A 19,243-nucleotide genomic window follows, 5' to 3' on the forward strand; every position below is an offset into this window, starting at 1 on the left:
GCAGAGAAATACTGTTGCGCTCAGATGATAGTTTCTAAGTCCAGGTGCGTAAAAAGCAATAATGTAAAGATGAAGCTGTTCGCACTCTGAAGAAAAGACAAAGTCTTACAAAAAAGGACCAACTGGTTTTAATAGAGCAAAGGTTTGAGAGAGAAAACAAGAAAACACTTGACACTCAGGCAACTTGCACCTAACTTCACATGCTAAGCACCAGGTGCATATAACTCCTGTCATCTTAAAGAATTTTCAGATCAGATGATGCAGATGATGCGTGGAATGCATGTGTGTGTGTGTGTGTGTGTGTATGAGGGAGAGTGTTTGTATTAGGTGGTGGTGGGGGGTGTTGTGGTGGAGGGAACTCAACAAGGTTAACTACTTGGCAGAGAGGAGCCCAATCCAACTGAAGAGCATGTTTGCTTGTGGTAAGCCATGGCATTTAAACAATCCAATTGTCTGGGGGCTCTGATCAGGGAGAAAAGCCTGCTCCCTCCCTACAGCAAGGCTCCTGGCCAAATGAGGTGCAACTGAGTCAATCCGCTCACTCCCAAACATGATGGTTTCTTTTTTTGTGTCTTTTTTCCTTCCTATCACCTTCTCTCTTTCCACCCCTCCCCCGCCAGTTCCAGTGTCAGCCGTCACATCTGATGGTGTTGTTTTGTATGGCCGACGGGAGGCTCTCAGTAGAGTAGAGCGGTGGCCAAGTCTGATTAGTGGTCTGGTAGTGAGGAGGAGCACCGGACTCTCTGTGTCATATTTTTTTTTTCTTGTCTCCTTGCTTCTGCAGTTTCTTAGCTCAACAGTGTTATTATCCAATTTCTTTATGTCAAGCGAGCTGTCAGAGAACATGTCCAGCATGCTTGTGAGAGATGAGTGCTCTCAATCGAGAGTGTTTCATTTTCCATTGTAGATTTTTATTTAACGAAATGTGTGTTTGTTGTGATGCGACTTGCACGGTCCAAGTAACACTGCATGTAGTTATATGCTGAGTGTCCATTACAAAACAATTGTTTTTCATTACAATTGTTTTTCATTATACACCTTCCTCTAATTAACCAGGGGAAATCACATTGAGACTTGGATTTTTATTTTTTTGTTGCAAGTGAGCCCTGGTCAAAAAAGCAATACACAACAAAAAAGTGTGAGACATAAATAGTTGCATAAATAGTTGAAGTAGTATCTACCAGAGAAATTCAGTTTGATGAAATGTAAAAAATTGCATTATGCTCCTCTAAGCAAAGGAAAAAAACTCCACGCCTTTTATGGCATCCAGATACACTGCAGAGTAGCTGTCATGTCTCCATGACTTGGGGACATGCACAATGCTATGCTGCCAAATGTCACTGCGAGTTTTTCTGATAAGAGGTGATCGTTTCATGGTTTGGGGATGTTTGTCATGGCATGTCCAAGGTCTGCTAGCTTCATGACTCCCAACTTCTTCTTTTACTGCTCTCCTGATCAATCCCCTGAGCCTTCGAGTATGGCAGTTTTATGATACCACCACTCCAGCCTCGCCTTTCAAACATGATTAAGCCCCATGACGTGAAATGAGGATTAAGAGGGGTTTGAAGAAGCGGAAGGTTTGGAATATTCCGGGGTCTGTGGCAGAGACTGTTCCACTTTGCAGTCAGACATCTTTGCCATATGTTCGAGATGGAAAAAATTGGACGACCAAGACAGACCCTCTCAGTGCTGGCGCATCCACTGAAGACGGTTGGACTGCAACACCTCCAGCCCTGTCAGCATTGCAAAGATAATCTTTTTATAAGCCACTGAAATGACTGTTGAATCTTGAGGCAGAGAAGCAGCTTGAAGTAAATTTCTTGAAGTAAAGAAATAGTTTTAAAAAAGAGAGCACACACTGCATGGCTTTTCATGCAATATTACTCTCTCGGCAGCAGTCCTCTCAAGTCTTATGCATTGAGCGTGAGACACACGTATTTCAATGACTTCACACACTAACACGCCACACATGGCATTTCTCACTCCGAGAAATTATTAACTTGCCCTCACAGAAATTTCTAAGGGCTATATTTTACAAACGTGTCACACAACGTGCGCTCATTCAGCTCAGAGAGCTGCTGTTCAGTTACTAACCTATCGGCTAATCAGAAAATATTTCTCAACTAATCAGGAAATAGTTTTGTTTTGATGTGGGTCCGCAACGTGGAGACTGATGGTCCGCGGAGTCGTGGAGTTAAATTAGGCCCGGTGCTTCGTCTGATAAAGCGCTTTCACACATACGTGTAAGACCGGAGGTTCTGCCGATGTTAAACGGTGGGGCCGTATATCTGAACGACATAACCGGTCATATGGAAGTCCGAATTCACCCGGTGTTTATACTACTCCCCCCCTAGTATTTCCTCCGGACATTATGTAAATGTGGTGTGTCTGCGAATTAACAGATAGAAATGCCAGTGTTATGATGGAGTGGCATAGTGCTGTCCAGAAAATCTCCGACCTGGAAAGATGCAGACATCACGGAGCTACTGTCCATGAGGGCATACAACATTTTGATAGAACATCTGAAGGGAACTTTAGAGACACGTTAAACGTCCCACATACTCGACGCACCCGACCAGTAGCGCGACAATGTGACGTCACAGAAGCGCCGTAACCATTTATACTCGCGCGTGGTGGTCGCAACACTAGTTGCAATATTCTCCTGAACAGAGGTGTCGCTGTTGTGAAAAGACTAACATTAACTACTTACACAGCAGAAGTAGCTGCAGTAAGAAACACGAGTAGCTAGCCTCTGTGATGGTACTTCAGACTTTGGTTGCTACTATTTACAACTACCATCATCATTATCATGTAGTTTCCAAGGTGTGTGCACAGGTAGATAGATAGATAGATAGATAGATAGATAGATAGATAGATGGATATATAGATAGGTACTTTAGTCATCCCGAGGGAAATTTTAATAATTTAAACAGTTTAGTTAGCTAGCTAGCTAGCTAGCAGCTGGCTGAGTTTGTGTAATTTCCTGAAGTGGAAAGAGATTTTGTTCAGGCCTTAATAGATATCCTTTGTTTGAAAATAAATCGTTTCTATTCTTTCCTCTTAATTCCATGTGTTGCAACTCTCACTGGTAACTTTGTTAACTTATCCAGCAAACTATTAAAAATTCACGACTGTAACAAAACACTGCAACTCGCTTGCCCTCGAACTAGTCCATCTTCCTGTTTCCGCCTTGTCGCGCTCGTCTGAAAAAAAATGAGTGGTGCGCTACCTCGCGCTACACGGCCAAAACCCTGGCGCGCCAGAGAGATCTACGTCATTTTGACGTCACATTGTCGCGCTACCGGTCGGGTGCGTCAGGTATGTAGAAGCCTTTAGCCTCCAACTGCATGGCAAGGACAAACGAATTCAGAAGACTGGATCATCATAAGCAGAAGGCGCTGAAAAGGCAGTAGCCTACAGCGACGTCATTGACGACAATAACAAGAGTATTTAATAAATTGTTAGCCAACATGGTTTTCTGTTCATTGATAGCCTTCATGACCTGCTGAGCTCGCTGATATTTGCTGAGCATATATGCCTAGAGAAAATGAAAACAAAGAAAACCCAACTTTGTTCCAAGCTCCTTACATAAATTCGACACATGGGGAGAGGATGCTTTTGGAAAAAATAAACCATGAAAAAACGAACAACTTCACTGTTATTAATGTTAGTATTTTGTTTGTTGCTTAAAAACGTTGTATGATCTTGAAGTCTTGAGTTAGCCTACTGAATTGGCTGGTAGCCTACCATAAAGTTTGTGCATGCTCTCTCTCTCCAACGCAAACCAGATTTGGGGTTCTATAGCTAATTCTGGTACATAACGTTGAAAACAGATAAATGTGTTTATTTGAAGCACACATACAAATACTGTAGGCTAGGTCAATTTCAAGTGCACACTTACGTAACTAGCCTACTTCAAGTATTAGCCTATGCACAATAGATTTCTCTTCTTTAGCCTACATAATGCATAGGCTACATTTTGTAAACAAAAAGCAGCTGTGACAGGCAGCGGCCGCATATATTCTGCGTCATATCTCGCATCTTGTGAACTCTACAAGCCCCCACCCCTCACTCGACAACCACACGGAGATTCTGTAATGTGCGTGTATGTCGTTCACACATACGTCCGTATAAGGTCAGTATTAGGTCCGCAGGTTAGCATCATATCTGAATCATCCGAAGGGTAGGACCTCCGTTTGACAAACCTCCTCATATACTCCGGAGGTTAAATCTGAAAGCGCTTATTATTTGCTGCGCAGTTGATCAAGATACCGCGGACCGACAAAAAAAGAAAACAAACATTTCTGCTATCGATGTCATTAAACATGGAGCCATACAATAAAGTGGGCGTTCATTCAATGCAGGCGTCTGCGCGAGAGAAACTGAAACTAATCGATAACGTTGGTATCAAAGCTCTGCTTCAACCTGTTGAATGCTATTTAATTGTTTAATGACACTTAATAGAACAACGTTGATTTTTGGAACTTCCATAGAAACAGAGCAGAGACTGTATAATACACTGTAGAGCACTGAGTATTGTATAGTCAAATTTGAATAAAACGTGGCCAAAAGCTATTGTAGCCTTCTTTCTATCTGTTAAAGATCAACAGATCAGTGATTTACGCCTACAGGTACAGGTTACGCCTACACGCTACAGGTATCTGCTCGCCAAAAAAGCTGGTATTGTGTTTCCTGAATCCTTACATTCAGGCATTCAAATTAAACTTCATTAAAAAAACATGTTTTTTTTTTTTCTCCATTTCCTACCAATGTATGATGCTTGCATGAGGGAAATATCCCAAAACAATCGCACCAATAAAATTGTTGCTGTTTTGAGAAGTATTCTTCTCATGCAAGCATCATGCAACCAAAAGCAATGAAACTAATTATATCTTACATTAGTAAAGCAGTCCTCTGATGTGCATGTCACAAAACATTTAAGTGAAAGTGCATGTAAAACAATATAGGCATAATAATGATTGTGATAATGATAATGACAATTTGATTTGGAGGGAGTGGGGTTGGGTACGTGTAGATGAGCCCTATGACCCCAAAGTCTGCCATGACTGGGCCTCAGGTCAAAGAAGTTTGAGAAAGGCTGGTCTACATAACCTGCATCAGATTGAGGTTTGCAGTGATGCGTTATTATTATTTATTATTATTTACTATAGGGTTTTAGAATAAATAAAACAGTGTGTTTGAAATAATGGAATTTGTGCTCTCTCATGAAGCTGGGTTGATGGGTTATGGGGAGAGTGGGTCTGTTGATCGGGGGAGGGGGTGTGGCGCCACGAGTAGTTCAAGCTGACATCGGACTTTCATGTACTTCGATCAGGGGGGAGGGGGCGTGGCACTGTGCCAATGCCACGCCCCAACCCCCCCCAGAAACAAAGTCTCACTCCTTGCAAACTTCAAAACTTGAGAGCCTAATCTGCAACATGTATCGACCATTGGCATCTCATTCTCTTGGATGAATAATATCCTTGCAGCATATGCTTGGTTATTTACATACATGGGGGGTTGGGGGTAGTAAATATTTGAAATTTGAGATTTGAGATAGAAGATTACATCTTCTAATCCTTGTGTTTGACTAGCAACTGGATATCAGCTAGCAGCATTGAAACTGGGGGGTTGTATATTTACAGCCAATGTATCACTGTCACATGTCACAGTGTGTGTGTGTGTGTGTGTGTGTGTGTTTGTGTGTGTGTGTGTATTTGTTTACAGGTTATCGGGCATGAACATTCCAGTGCCCATAGTCAGCAACAAGAACTGGCTAAGGCTGCATTTTGTGACGGACACTAACCATCGACATAAAGGATTTACAGCTCAGTACCAAGGTAAGTCCACTGGTCATGAGTCTTGGATGCATGGTAGCTCATCTACGTCCCCCATGACTGTCTCAGTGCTGTTCCTCCGTGTGATTGGTCCGTAGCCGGTGCTAGAGTGTAGCCACCGTGTGATTAGTCCATAGGGTATCAACACACCTTTGCTGCAGCGCTGCATTAATCACGCTCCACCAGTTGATGTATTGAACTTTGAAACAGAGTGGTCGCACCCCGGCCTCTCTAACTGCTACAAATCCCCAGTGAAGTGGACGCTCGATAAGCAAGTTTTCATTGCGGCATTCACTCACTGTACAAATCAGAAAAAAAATGATGCAATGACTTGACCATCTCAATAATGAAAAACATAGTTTTTTTTGTGTGTGTGTGGGGGGGGGGGGGGGGGGGGCAGAAAGTCTTGCTAAAGTAACTTTTCTCTTGTAGTGATCATTTAATTAAAATCTTCTGTTAGGAAAGTGTCTGTCATCAATCTTCAAATTTGCCTGATAGCTTTTGCCATACATTTATATTACTTTAATCAAGGTGACATAACAAACCTGCGAGAATATTGATAGTCATTTAAATACTAATCATCTGATAAGTAAGTCTAGAAGAAATTGCCTAATTAGATTTTTTTTCCATCTCGAGAAAACAAGGCAGCCATATCAAAAGTTGGCCTAACATCATGTTTGTCTTAATTTAACTGCAATTTTGTAAATTAATGCATCAAAACACGGATAGATGTGTGTTCCCAGGCGATGCTTGTGGTGATGGCTGCAGCTTTGGCTCCGGTTCACAGATGTTGATGTCTAGGGGTGGGGTTTTATGTGTTTACATTATCAGGCCCGCTTGGATGATGCTGTTAGACAATATTGCTCGTTCTCTGTTCTTCTTGAGTTGATACTATTAGACACACCACTACATCTCGATTTCCCCAGTCACAAACACACTAGTTCGATAAAGAACTCATCACGCTTTGTTTATGTCTGATCAATTGTAACTTCTAATAAAAGTCTGTCAGATATAAAGAATGGATTGCTTTTATAAAACTAAATCAGATAAAGAAAAAAACAAAACAAAGCAGCTCTTCAGCGCGGTGCAAATAATGGTAATAATAATAATCATTTGTGCATTTCCTAAGTTGTGATGCGATTAGCATGCTACAGTCAGTTACTCATCCTGTTCTCATTTGCAGTGAAAAGATCAGGAGATTTCAAATCGAGAGGGGTGAAGTTATTACCTGGAAGAGATAACACAAGCAAGTTTTCAATCAGTAAGTCTTCATTATTTTTTTAATGCTTTTCTTTAGCACCGTCATAGGCCCCTGAGATACGTTTGCCAGTGTGGAGATGATGATCATCGTCTAATTCATTTCAGACTATTCTCTTCAATCTGTCACGTACAAGGCCATTATCACTTTGCCATCTCTCTTTCTCCTGTTGTGTCGATTGAGAAATCCTTTTGGAAACCTCTTGAAGGACACTGGACAATCTCCACACGCGCACGCACGCACGCGCACACACACACACACACACACACACACACACACACACACACCCACACACACCCGCACACGCATGCACACTCACTCACGCACACGCTGCTTCTTCTCAATTATTCATGAGCCAAAGTAATCAACCAAGACAACAGTGCCTGACTACTAACTGGGTCCCAATAACCCTGCGTACTGTACTGATGCCCCTACTTCGCGAAAGCCCCCTTTCTGAGCCAAGGTTTTCTGTGGCATCCTGAAGGGCACGCAGGTGTTGAGGAGGCTCCTGCGGCGCCTGTGTTTAATTACTTGTGCCGCTGAGTGAATCTCTTCCACTCGCTGGGCCCCGGCGGTCCTCGCCGGCGTCCCCTATATGGGCCCAACGCGCCGCGACCCGAAGAGCGACCGTGCATGACTGATGGCTATCTATGGAAATGACTTGTGTGCGCTCACGGGGTCGAACGGAAAAGCCTCTTCCGTGCTGGCTGTGCTCACCATTATAATAAGGTGTTTTCGTGGGGGTGGGTGGGTGGGGATGGGATGGGAGAAGGGGGGGTGGGGGGGTGGGAGTGATTCATTCGTGTTCAACAATGCCGCACTCCAAACACTTAATTACAATGGGATAGAAATTTTATTGCCCTTCTTTTCACAGTATCTGCTCCGCGGCCTCTGAATGATGAAATATGAGTGAGTTTCAGGGCACACCAAAGCCTCCGTGCGAATCAATAGAGCCCTTCATTTACTGGTAACAATCCGACTTCATCTCTTTGTGCTCAATTAAGAGCCTATGCAAGTTTGCTGCTCATTTATTGATGAGGCTTCCCATTGGCTTCATTTTTGATTGGAGTAGGATATTGACTGAGGGCGAGGGAATGTTGCTACATGACAAGGCCACTCCAATAAAGGCAGTTGGGAATTCGCTTTTATAGAGGTCAAAGTGTTTCAATGGGCCAAGAATGCAGGCGGCGAGTGTAGGCATTGAATTGAGCGGCAGTTTAGTTCCTCTCAGCACGTGGTGCCTCTACATTGCAATTATCACGTTCAAATGATTTGTTTAGACTTGTTAATCCTGCAGGCATATGTGATTCTGCCATGCAATTTCTGTAGTCAGTGTCTTCATCGATCATTAATCAATTTTGTCATCCAGTTTGCACATATTCCCCAGGTATTAAATGCTTGATCAATTTGTTCTTTGTTGAGGAATATATACAGGCATTAACCCTGAGTTAAGTGATTGTTTGTGTTGATAGATGCTTTATCTACATTGGCACTAACATCACTATCATGTATGGTAATCCTGCTATCTTGTTAGACACCACTGTGAATTGTATTCGTATTAATATTAGAAGAATAGCTTGTTTATATAGGAGTATGCTTCTACTTCTACAGTAGTTTTCTATAGTATATAGTGCATGCAATAATGTATAGTGGCTTTTACTGATCATAAGTAGCTGCATTTCGTATATATATAATATATAAAATATTTGACTAATTCTCCCTCAGACAAAAGAAGTTGTGTGTCAGACATTGCACAGTGATTACCACTCCTAGCTGATTAGTGAGTCTTTATTTTTAACTAAGGACTTCTATAATCTCTGGATTTGTCTAGCACTGCAACAATGACCTTGTTAATTAGGGCCTTTCTTGTAATTAGTATGTTCTGTAGAAGTATATTTATATATTTATTTGCTTTTTAAAGAATGTTCCCAGCCCAGCCTGCATAACAGGGCTAGGCCATATTGGCATTTGGCACATAATAACTTTATTTGGGATTAACTCTTAAAACCCTCTTATTTGTAAGTGTGCCTAAAGGCACTTGTAGTTTTACATTATTACCGATGTGCGTTTGGTGCATTGGGATGTTTCTCTGACCCTTGGTAGCTTGGCTGGCGATGTGCTTAACCCTCTTTTATTGGCGCTTGAGAACAAAGGATGTAAAGTCTGGGAGATTCGTGTAAAACATGAATAAATAAACACGTTGCTCTTCTCTTCCCTTTTCCTGCGCTGCTCCAGTGAACGAGGGGGGTGTAAAGCAAGTGTCCAATTATTGCCCCGACCCCGGGGAACCGGAGAACGGCAAGCGCGTTGGCTCAGACTTCAGGTAGGAGAATGCGAATGCTTCTGTCCTCTTCTTCTGGGTGTTTGCACCGGGCCTGGGGGCGTATTTGCATGACAGCAAAATCCATGATTGTGTCTTTCCCATGTGGGCATGAACATGGGTTGCCATAAAAGCAATATCTTTATAACTGTAGGTGGGTGGGTGTGAATGTTTAAACTTGTGTTTGTTTGCTTGTAGTTGTGTGTGTGTGTGTGTGTGTGTGTGTGTGTGTGTGTGTGTCTGGGATTGCATGCGGTCTCATGGGCATGTGCATATGTGGGTGGTTTTATGTGTGTGTGTGTGTGTGTGTGTGTGTGTGTGTGTGTGTGTGTGTGTGTCTGTGTGTATGTGTGTGTGTGTGTGTTTGTGTGTGTGTGTGCGTGTGTGTGTGTGTGTGTCTAGTATGTGTGTCTGGGGGGTGTGTGCAGTTTCGTGTGTCTCTGTGTGTGTGTGCATGCGTGCGTGTGTGTGCGCGCGCGCCTGGCCCCTGTGCTTTGGGGAAGGCAGAGAATTCTCACATCGATTCTCCCTGGCTCTGCTCTGCTTGTTATCTCTAAATAATGTCAAGCATCGGAGCCAGCGTGCACTTCACCTGTGACGGGGACCATGTGCTCCAGGGCTCCAAGGCCATTACGTGCCAACGAGTGGCCGAAGTGTTCGCCGCCTGGAGCGACCACCGGCCCGTCTGCAAGGGTGAGTCACTGCTGTAGGCAATTACCCCAGCCCCCCCCCCCCCCCCCCCGGTCACCCCTGGCCCCAGGTGGCATCAACGTGGTGGCTAGAGGTGGTAATCGAAAAGCACTTTCCTTGGCAGCTGATTAATCCAGAGTTAAGGACTAATTCATCAATTAGAAAACGCTGCAAGCGCACGCAAAAATACAGCCTGGCAGATGCTTGGGGTCTTTCAAAACAACAGGAGAGAGGGAGGGAGGGGAGGGGTTTTTGTGGGCAGTGTTGTTTTCATGTCAGTGGGGTTTTGGAATTGTTGATGCTTTCAGGCGCCTCCACATAGTGGAAGGCTCATTCACCGAGACAACCTTTCAAAGGGGTTCAGTTGTGCCAAGTGCTGGAAATCAAAGTGGTGTGGTGGGGTTGAATAAATGGGTGGATGATTGCAAATTGCAGTAGATAACTATATCTGGACGATGCACAGAAAAGGATACAGTTGGCAATTCAAGCAAGCAGTCCCCAGAAAATTGGCATTGGCAGATATTTTTTTCTCCTTCTCTTTTGATGAGATCTCCTTAAACCGATAAAAAGCCCCTTCCCGCTAATCCTTTATCCTCTGAACATACCTACTTTGAACGTTTTTTCCACCCAATATCTCATCTCAGTGCAGATAACTGATATGTCCATCTCGCACCTTACCTCTTCCTACTCAATTTCTTCTTCTTCATCTTACTTCTTCTTTCTCTTTATCTTTCTCTTCTTCTTTCTCTTCTTCTTCTTCTTCTTTTTCTTCTTCCTCTTCTTTCTCTTCCTCTTCTTCTCCTTCTTTCTCTTCTTCTTCTTCTGCTTCTTCTTCTTCTTCTACTTTTTCTTCTTCTTCTGCTTCTTCTTCTTCTTCTGCTTCTTCTTCTTCTGCTTCTTCTTCTTCTTCTTCTTCTTCCTCTTTTTCTTCTTCTTTCGGTTCTTCTTCTTCTTCTCCCTCTCTTTCCCCCCTGCAGTGAAAACCTGTGGCTCCAACCTCCAGGGGCCGTCGGGCACGTTCACATCGCCCAACTTCCCCATTCAGTACGAGAGCAACTCGCAGTGCGTGTGGATCATCACAGCCAGCAATCCCAATAAGGTAGCACGCGCTCTGCGCTCATTAACTCATTGACTCTGGTCTTGATGTATGCCTGTGACTCCTGGATCCCACGCCTCTTAATCACAAGTGTCAGCGCCACCACACTCATTAGTGCGCTATGTGACCTGATTGTGTTAGAGCTCCTGCTCCTGGCACAGGTGCGTGTGTGTGTGTGTGTGTGTGTGTGTGTGCGCTGTGCAGGGGGATTTAGTGACACTGAGAAAACTGTTAGAAAATGTCTCCCCTTTTTTGATTGCATGTGATCAATAATGGACTAAACATAGCCAAAATGCTATTAATTACTCAACTTATCACTGAAGGCTTTAGAGAAGCATATGAAGAGTTTGGTTTCAAAACTAAACATAGCCAAAATGCTATTAATTACTCAACTTATCACTGAAGGCTTTAGAGAAGCATATGAAGAGTTTGGTTTCAAAATGTATTTTCATATTAAAAATTAATTTTCATAAATCATTTTTTTACATTTTGTTTTCCAAGTAATTTCAGTAGAACTGTACTGGGTAGTGTTATTAGATTTATCTTTACTCAATCAAAACAACACAACTGCAATTTGATTGATATTAGCTGAAATATATAATTAAATAAAATGTTGTTGTTGTTGTAGTCAAACTTGCTCTGTAAGTGTGTGCGTAAAGAAAATAACATGGGCTGAAATCATTTTGAGCAGCGCAATCCAAGCCCTGTTGTATGCTCAAAGCATGACAGCATTGGAGGAATCAATAAGGGTTTGTTTGGATTTGATGACCACCAGAATGTAACAGGCCGTTTTTTCCGGCTGGTACATTATTTGGGCGAGACGCTTCGGCGGAGAACAAAGTGTCTCTTTTGCCTTCTCTCCCGGTGCGAAAGTCATAACCGGGGCTCACATTAAAATACACAGCCAGAGCTTCTACCTCGCCCTCACCTGCTACAGCAGATGCATCCTAATTGCCCCTGTGCAAACGTATGAAAGCTCGAGACGGCGCCACCAAATCTTTTATAATAAACAAAAAAAACAAAACATTTATCATAAAAATAGCTAACGTGCATGAGCACTCACGTTACCCTTTCTGTTGAGCGCACTGAAGTATTTGATATATAAATATATTCTCCAGAATATTTCTCAGTGCGCCATGAACAATTTTGCAAATAGGTGAATTGCTTTTGCAATTTGCTGCTAAATCTATGCCCTGGTGGTGAGATATGCAAATAGCTCCTGACGGACTACACATTATTGCCTCATTTATCTTAGACGGATGGAACTGCAGACTTGGTAGGTTTTATTGTTTTTCTTCTTTTGCCTGCTGAGGGAGCTGCACAGTGAACACTAGTGTGTGCGCTGGCCTTAATGCATGCCTGTTGCTCAAACTCCTGTGTTATGCAACACCGGGGGACGGATGTGTCTGGGGCAAGCTGCTGTTTTGCTTCAAATTCTTTAAGTCTTTAAATAATGTCAGATCACAGATCACACACACACACACACACACACACATACACACAAATCTTTTTATGGTGTTTGCATACGAACATAAACGTAACACACCGGCCTCCATGTAAGATTCGACAGCTTAGAGGCAACATCCAAACAGCCCCTCGGGGCCGATTATGTAAATAGGCAGCTGTTCATATGCAAGTTTTGCGTCAGATGTGAGATTAAATAAAGAACGAGAGGGCGGTGTCATTATGTGCGAGATCGAACGGCTGATAAAAAAGACTAACCACTGAAATTAGTTTTATCTTCCCTTCCCCTCCTCCACCACCCTATCCACTCCGCCAGCCGCTCCCTGTTCAGGGGCCTGTGCAAATCGTTTATTGCATAAAGTACGCCTTTCCCCCTCAGTGAAATTTCAGTTTAATTTAAAATGATATCAGTGTGGCTTCAGTTGGCACAGGCGAGCACGAGGGTACATCTCTTATTAACAAACTAAATTTAGAAGAAAATTACTCTCTGCCTTATAATTTCCAAGATTACTCGCTTCTATATGTGCATATGTGTTTCTGGCAGTTAATGATAAACAAGCTCAGATCATTCTGTGTGGAAACAGTTAAACGTTTCACCGCTAAGACGCTCTGTTGCTACCAGCTATTTTCCTACAACAACAAAAAAAGACTTGTAAACTAATTATGAATTCTCACAAAACAGTGGTGGTGGGGGGGGGGGGGGGGGGGGGGGTTAAATAATTAAACACTAAACTCAATGTGCTCTCTTCCTGAAGGTTATTCAAATCAACTTCGAGGAGTTTGACCTGGAAATCGGATACGACACGTTAACCATCGGAGATGGTGCTGAAGTTGGTGACTCTCGGACCATAATACAAGTGTAAGCTCTGAATCAAAACCCGTTCTCTTCCTCCGCATGAAGGCCCCTCTTTGCCATGTTCATTGTTTAACAGACCCACACCTTGCTACTTGTCTACAATGGATTCTGTGGTGCATCTTACTGGATCTCTCTGCCAAGCCATAAGTGGCCTTCAAATCCATTTAACGGCTCTACACAATGTCCTTCAAGGACAAGCTCTCTTCCTGTCTCTTCCTCCATAGCACGAAGCACATAAAGTGCTGTTAGAGATAGTTGACTTCAACAGACCACCCATCACGTAGAACCTTGGATACTGTATGTACTGGCATTGTACCAAGATGAGCGGCCTTTGGCAGGGCATGCTGAGAGCTTGGCACATACAGGTTTTCTCCTTTTCTTTTGTTCTCATCTGTGGCTCTCTCTTTCTTTCCTTCTTTCTCTCTCTCTCTCTCTCTTTCTCTCTCTCTGCAGGTTAACTGGCAGCTTCGTTCCTGACTTAATTGTCAGCATGACCCATCAAATGTGGCTGCATCTCCAGTCAGATGAGAGCGTGGGGTCTATAGGCTTTAAGATCAATTATAAAGGTAATATGCTAGCCAACAAAAATCAATGCAAACCAGAGGTCATCCCAGATGTGTCCCAAGACATGGATTAAAGCTAGTCTTGGACTAACCCAATCAACGTATTTAACAGCTAAATGCCATCGTAACTCAATGGCGATGGCAAGCCAATGACCTGATCGAGCCCTGCCATAAATTCTTACTTTCATTCAAACAGCAGTTATGTCCACGACTAAGCTTAATCCCTCTTGGACCGTATGGTTTCAACTGCCCATATTCAAGAGTAATGGCCAGGTCCCAGAGAGAGATCTCACTGCTTTCTCCATCTTTCCCTCGCCCCTCCATCCCCCCCCCCCCCCTCCCCCCTGTCATCAGAAATTGACAAGGAGAGCTGTGGGGATCCCGGGACGCCACTGTATGGATTTCGGGAAGGCAGCGGCTTCTCCAATGGGGATGTGCTGCGCTTCGAGTGCCAGTTCGGTTTCGAGCTAATCGGCGAGCGAGCGATTTCGTGTCAGAATAACAACCAGTGGTCCGCTAACATTCCCATCTGTATATGTGAGTGTGTGGTGTGTGTGTGTGCCACTCTCCACTTCCTTACTCTTTCTTTGTGTGTGTCTGTGTGTGTGTGTGTGTGTGTGTGTGTGTGTGTGTGTGTGTGTGTGTGTGTGTGTGTGTGTGTGCATGTTCGTGTGTGTGTGTGTGTGTGGTGTGTGTGTGTGTGTGTATGTGTGTGTGTGTGTGTGTGTGTGTGTGTGTGTGTGCATGTTCGTGTGTGTGTGTGTGTGTGTGTGTGTGTGTGTGTGTGTGGTCTTTGCACAGACTGGATGTGTTACAGGCAGGCAGGTTAGCATATCTGTGTGGGCATAGACTGCTGATGCCCATTAGGTAAGGTGTCTGCCTGCATAGGCTGAGCGGAAATCATTAGTGTGGCCATTTGACAAGTTGCCTGCTTTGCTTTAAATATACAGTACATATAAAAAAACTCAGCAGCAGTCTAAATGGTGATTTAAACAAACTAATGGAGTATTTTTTTAACCGCAGTATGCGCAGTGTGGACACGTTAAGTGGCCGAGATTAGGAGACAGACTGATAATTGAAAGTGCAACTTTTCATGGGCAAACAAGATGATTACTGGCAGGACGGTGTTTGAGGATTCCACACACCTCCTGGGCAAGGTTGGGAGAATTGGCCGCACAGGCGATTAACAAGCCGAATCCTGGGAGAATGGTCTGAGAGAGAAGAAAAGCAGAGACACTGAGGAGGAGGCAGTCTGAGTTTTGTTCTTTGTTTTTCTTCAACTTGAATGTATTTCGTATTCAGCATTATGCGTTGTGTTTTTCAACACAGTTGTCAGTGCACAAATGCACAGCTGTTGCATTATAAATATTTTGGCCACTTCTATTAGTCATTCTCTCTTTGTCCTTAAGCATCTAGTTGCTCTTGCCATCTGGCAGCGTGTCACCTGTGCTGTCAATGGAGGTGTCAGGGAACCATTTCAGACATTCGGGGGGAAAAAAAAAAACACCCTTTGAGTGTCACAAACATTGAGACACAGGTGGAGTGTTTTTTTGTTTGGTTTTTTTTGTGTTGCTTCTCTCTCTCTCTCTCTCTCTCACTTTGGCTGCCCTTTTTTCTCTCCGTCTGTCTCTTCTACACTTTTTCTGCATTCACCTCTCTCTCTCTCCACTTCCTATTCCTTTATTTTCTGCCATTCTTTTTTGCCTCACTCTGTCTGTTTCTTCTCCTCTTCTGCTTCCCTCCTTCCTCTTGTTGTCTGTTTCCGCAGTTCCCTGTTTATCCAACTTCACAGCCCCCATGGGGACGGTCCTTTCCCCCGACTACCCAGAAGGCTATGGGAACAACATGAACTGCGTGTGGCTCATAATTTCCGAGCCGGGCAGCCGCATCCACCTGGCCTTCAACGACTTCGACCTGGAGCCGCCCTACGACTTCCTCACGGTGAAGGACGGCGAGGCGGTCAACGCCACGGTGCTGGGCCGCTTCTCGGGCGCCGAGGTGCCCTCGCACCTGACCAGCAGCACCCACGTGCTGCAGCTGGAGTTCCAGGCTGACCACTCCATGTCTGGCCGAGGATTCAACATCACCTACAGCAGTGAGTAGGGGAGGGAGGGGATGGACAAGACATGGATATGTTTGTTTCTGTGTGTTTTTGTTTGTGATTTTGTTTGTGCTTCTGTGTTTGTATTTGTGTTTGTGTGTTTTCGTTTGTGTTTCTGTGTTTGTGTTTGTGTTTGTGTTTGGGTTTGTGTGTTTTTGTTTGTGATTGTGTTTGTGTTTCTGTGTTTGTATTTGTGTTTGTGTGTTTTTGTTTGTGATTTTGTTCGTGCTTCTGTTTTTGTATTTGTGTGTTTTTGTTGATGATTGTGTTTGTGTTTCTGTGTTTGTGTTTCTGTGTTTGTATGTGTATGTGTTTGTGTTTGGGTTTGTGTTTGCGTTATCAATGAGATGTGTTTGTGGTCAGCTTGTGTATTTCGTGTCAGTCAGTCGTAGTCCATTAAGGATTCCATTCTCTCTCGCTTTGAAGTGGATGAGGATGGATGACAAGTGAACGTGTTTATGTTTGTGTTTGTGTTTGTGTTTGTGTGGTTCAGTTTGTGCTTGTGAGTCATGGTCTATTTAGGATTCAGTTTCTCTTTGCTTTGAAAGTTAGGTGTGATGGAATGGCCAATTAGGTAAACCAAAACCACCACCAACAACAACAAATTAAATATTTAAAAAATCAGATAGGTAGGACTGAAATTGGTTTTGCAGAACTGAATGTGAGGATTTTTTTTAAAAAGAAAGTTAATGAATGTAAAGAGGGAAACTATGAGTGTAATGACATTTTTAATATCCTCCAACAGTACTTTAACTCTTTTAAATGTTAAGAGTTTTGGGTATCATGACTCTATGAATGTCTGAATGACTCTATGCATGTCACCTAATTGAAATAGTCCTTGCCTCACTTGTGAAAGATGAATCCTTGCAAATTGAAATGCAAACATGCCTTGAGTCGTTTTGCAAAGAAGAAAGGAGTGTATAAATATGGAGTCGAGCATGCTTGCTGATTATTGCTGCCGTGGCCGAGCTCATTTCCACTCAAAGCGCATACAGTACAAGCAAAATGTCTGCCGTCACAGGTTACCTCAGGTTAGACTTGAGTGTCTGCCAAATGAATAAAAGTAAATGCAGTGGATGGAAGCAACTGTGTATTGACAGATTACTCTCTGGCCAAAAGAGAGCGCGAGTCACTGTAGCCAATGAGACGTCCAGAATCTTAAGTGATGGCCCCTGCCCACCCCACCCCACTGCCCACCCCCACTTCCATCTTTAGTGTAAAGGACAGATGGAAGGACATATGTCTTCATGCGGTGAGTAAGCCATTTATCCATGGGTATCAGAGAGCTTAATCCACTTTATTAGACGTTATTCAATTTTTCCACATTCAAAATAATCCTGAAATAAAAAAGAAATCTGTGTGTGTGTGGTGGCATGGAGACTCCAGACTTCTCTTCTTTGCTATCTATGCAGCTCTCTCTCTCTCTCTCACTGGCTTTAACATTATTCAATATATTGACCAAAGGGGGTCAAACAGATTGTGTGTGTGTGTGTGTGTGTGTGTGTGTGTGTGTGTGTGCGTGTGTGCGTGTGCATGTGCGTGTGTGTGTGCTTTCTTCCTATCCGAAGCATTTGGCCACAACGAGTGTCCAGATCCCGGGGTCCCGCTGAACGCGCGGCGCTTCGGCGATAGCTTCCAGCTGGGCAGCTCCATCTCGGTGGTGTGTGAGGAGGGCTTCATCAAGACGCAGGGCTCTGACACCATCGTCTGTGAGCTGGACGGGGACAGGGTGATGTGGAGTGGATTGATCCCGAGGTGTGAAGGTAACAACTCACAGTGCCCGCACAATTAAGCCAATGAGCCTAAATCACACTGTTAACACACTACTCACTGTGCAGCACTATTTAATTTAGCCTCCCTTAACCACCACTCACATGTATCCAACTGAGGATGCATTGTTTCACTTGAACGTATAACCGATTTTACTTTATAGATATGTAGAACCCTTCAGGCTTCATGTTTCTCCAGCACTTTGCAGAGACTGTAATTATTGTCAAACTGCTGGGGGACTGTGGATAATGCTGCAGTAATTGGCACACCAGCTTGGACACTTAGTTGGAGGAACATCTAACGAGACAAGGCATCATAATAGCCTTCAGTCCTCCCCCTCATTTAGGTCTGTTGGAATGAGATGCTGGACGTTTGACACGGACGTGACGCACATGCACAGTACATTGACAGTACACAGCTTGATGTGCCAATGAGAAACTGTGTGTGTGTGTGTGTGTGTGTGTGTGTGTGTGTGTGTGTGTGTGTGTGTGTGTCAGTGTGCATGTGGTTGCATGCGTGTGTGTGCGTGTGTGTGTGTGTGCGTGTGTGAATGCATGGTGCAACTCTATCTCGCGTGTGTGGTTTGCTCACTGTGTGTTTCTGCCCCCCCCCCCCCCCCCCCCCCCCCCATTGTTGTGTGCCCTCACGGCCTCGTCCAGCCCCATGCGGCGCTCATTTCTCGGCTCCAGTGGGGGTCATCCTGTCTCCCGGCTGGCCAGGCTACTACAAAGACTCGCTCAGCTGTGAGTGGGTGATTGAAGCCGAGCCCGGGCGCTCCATCAAAATCACCTTTGACAGGTGGGTCAGGTGGCACGTCTAGTCACTGTCTTATTACAGGAGAACACACAGCAGCAGAATGATAAGGGCAGTGGCAGGTCTTCTATTGTTATAAAAATTAGCAAAAATCAATACCAAAAAATACATATGTAGCCTTGCCCTTCCCCCAGACACTAAGCACAGTTAATAGATATTTAAATTTTAATTATACGTGCATTTAAATACAAAATACAAACTTTTACAGTGGGTTTTTTTCTGTTAAAAATGCAAAGTAGCCTACATTGTTCACTAAATTACATGCATGTATTCTTACACAAGTATGCCAATACTGTTGGAGCTTCCAACTGTTTGTCATTTATCTGTCAGTCGGGCCTTGTTTAGTTGGCGCATGGTGCCCATGACGCGTTATTGTAATGCCTCTGGCATGTGGCCCAGTGTTTCCACTGCACTGCTGGGATAATAATGGCCTGAGCTCTGTGTGAGATTACATATGCATGAGCCTGGTATGTTG

General features: G+C 43.8%; 1 protein-coding gene across 4 annotated transcripts in view; it reads left to right on the forward strand.

Annotated features, from left to right (window-relative positions):
• The window catches only part of csmd3a (CUB and Sushi multiple domains 3a), a 215,391-nt gene that overhangs the window by 56,331 nt on the left and 139,817 nt on the right, over window positions 1-19,243 (forward strand). For all 4 annotated transcript variants that reach the window (XM_042106397.1, XM_042106395.1, XM_042106396.1 and 1 more), the window contains exons 6-16: window positions 5,728-5,840; window positions 7,021-7,098; window positions 9,331-9,418; window positions 9,984-10,108; window positions 11,083-11,204; window positions 13,421-13,524; window positions 13,975-14,087; window positions 14,439-14,621; window positions 15,853-16,179; window positions 17,754-17,948; window positions 18,615-18,753. In XM_042106397.1, the coding sequence (XP_041962331.1) occupies window positions 5,728-5,840; window positions 7,021-7,098; window positions 9,331-9,418; window positions 9,984-10,108; window positions 11,083-11,204; window positions 13,421-13,524; window positions 13,975-14,087; window positions 14,439-14,621; window positions 15,853-16,179; window positions 17,754-17,948; window positions 18,615-18,753 (1,587 nt within the window). The remainder of the gene's footprint in view (window positions 1-5,727; window positions 5,841-7,020; window positions 7,099-9,330; window positions 9,419-9,983; window positions 10,109-11,082; window positions 11,205-13,420; window positions 13,525-13,974; window positions 14,088-14,438; window positions 14,622-15,852; window positions 16,180-17,753; window positions 17,949-18,614; window positions 18,754-19,243) is intronic.

Source organism: Alosa sapidissima, chromosome 10, assembly GCF_018492685.1.
Source record: "Alosa sapidissima isolate fAloSap1 chromosome 10, fAloSap1.pri, whole genome shotgun sequence".
Taxonomy (NCBI): domain Eukaryota; kingdom Metazoa; phylum Chordata; class Actinopteri; order Clupeiformes; family Clupeidae; genus Alosa; species Alosa sapidissima.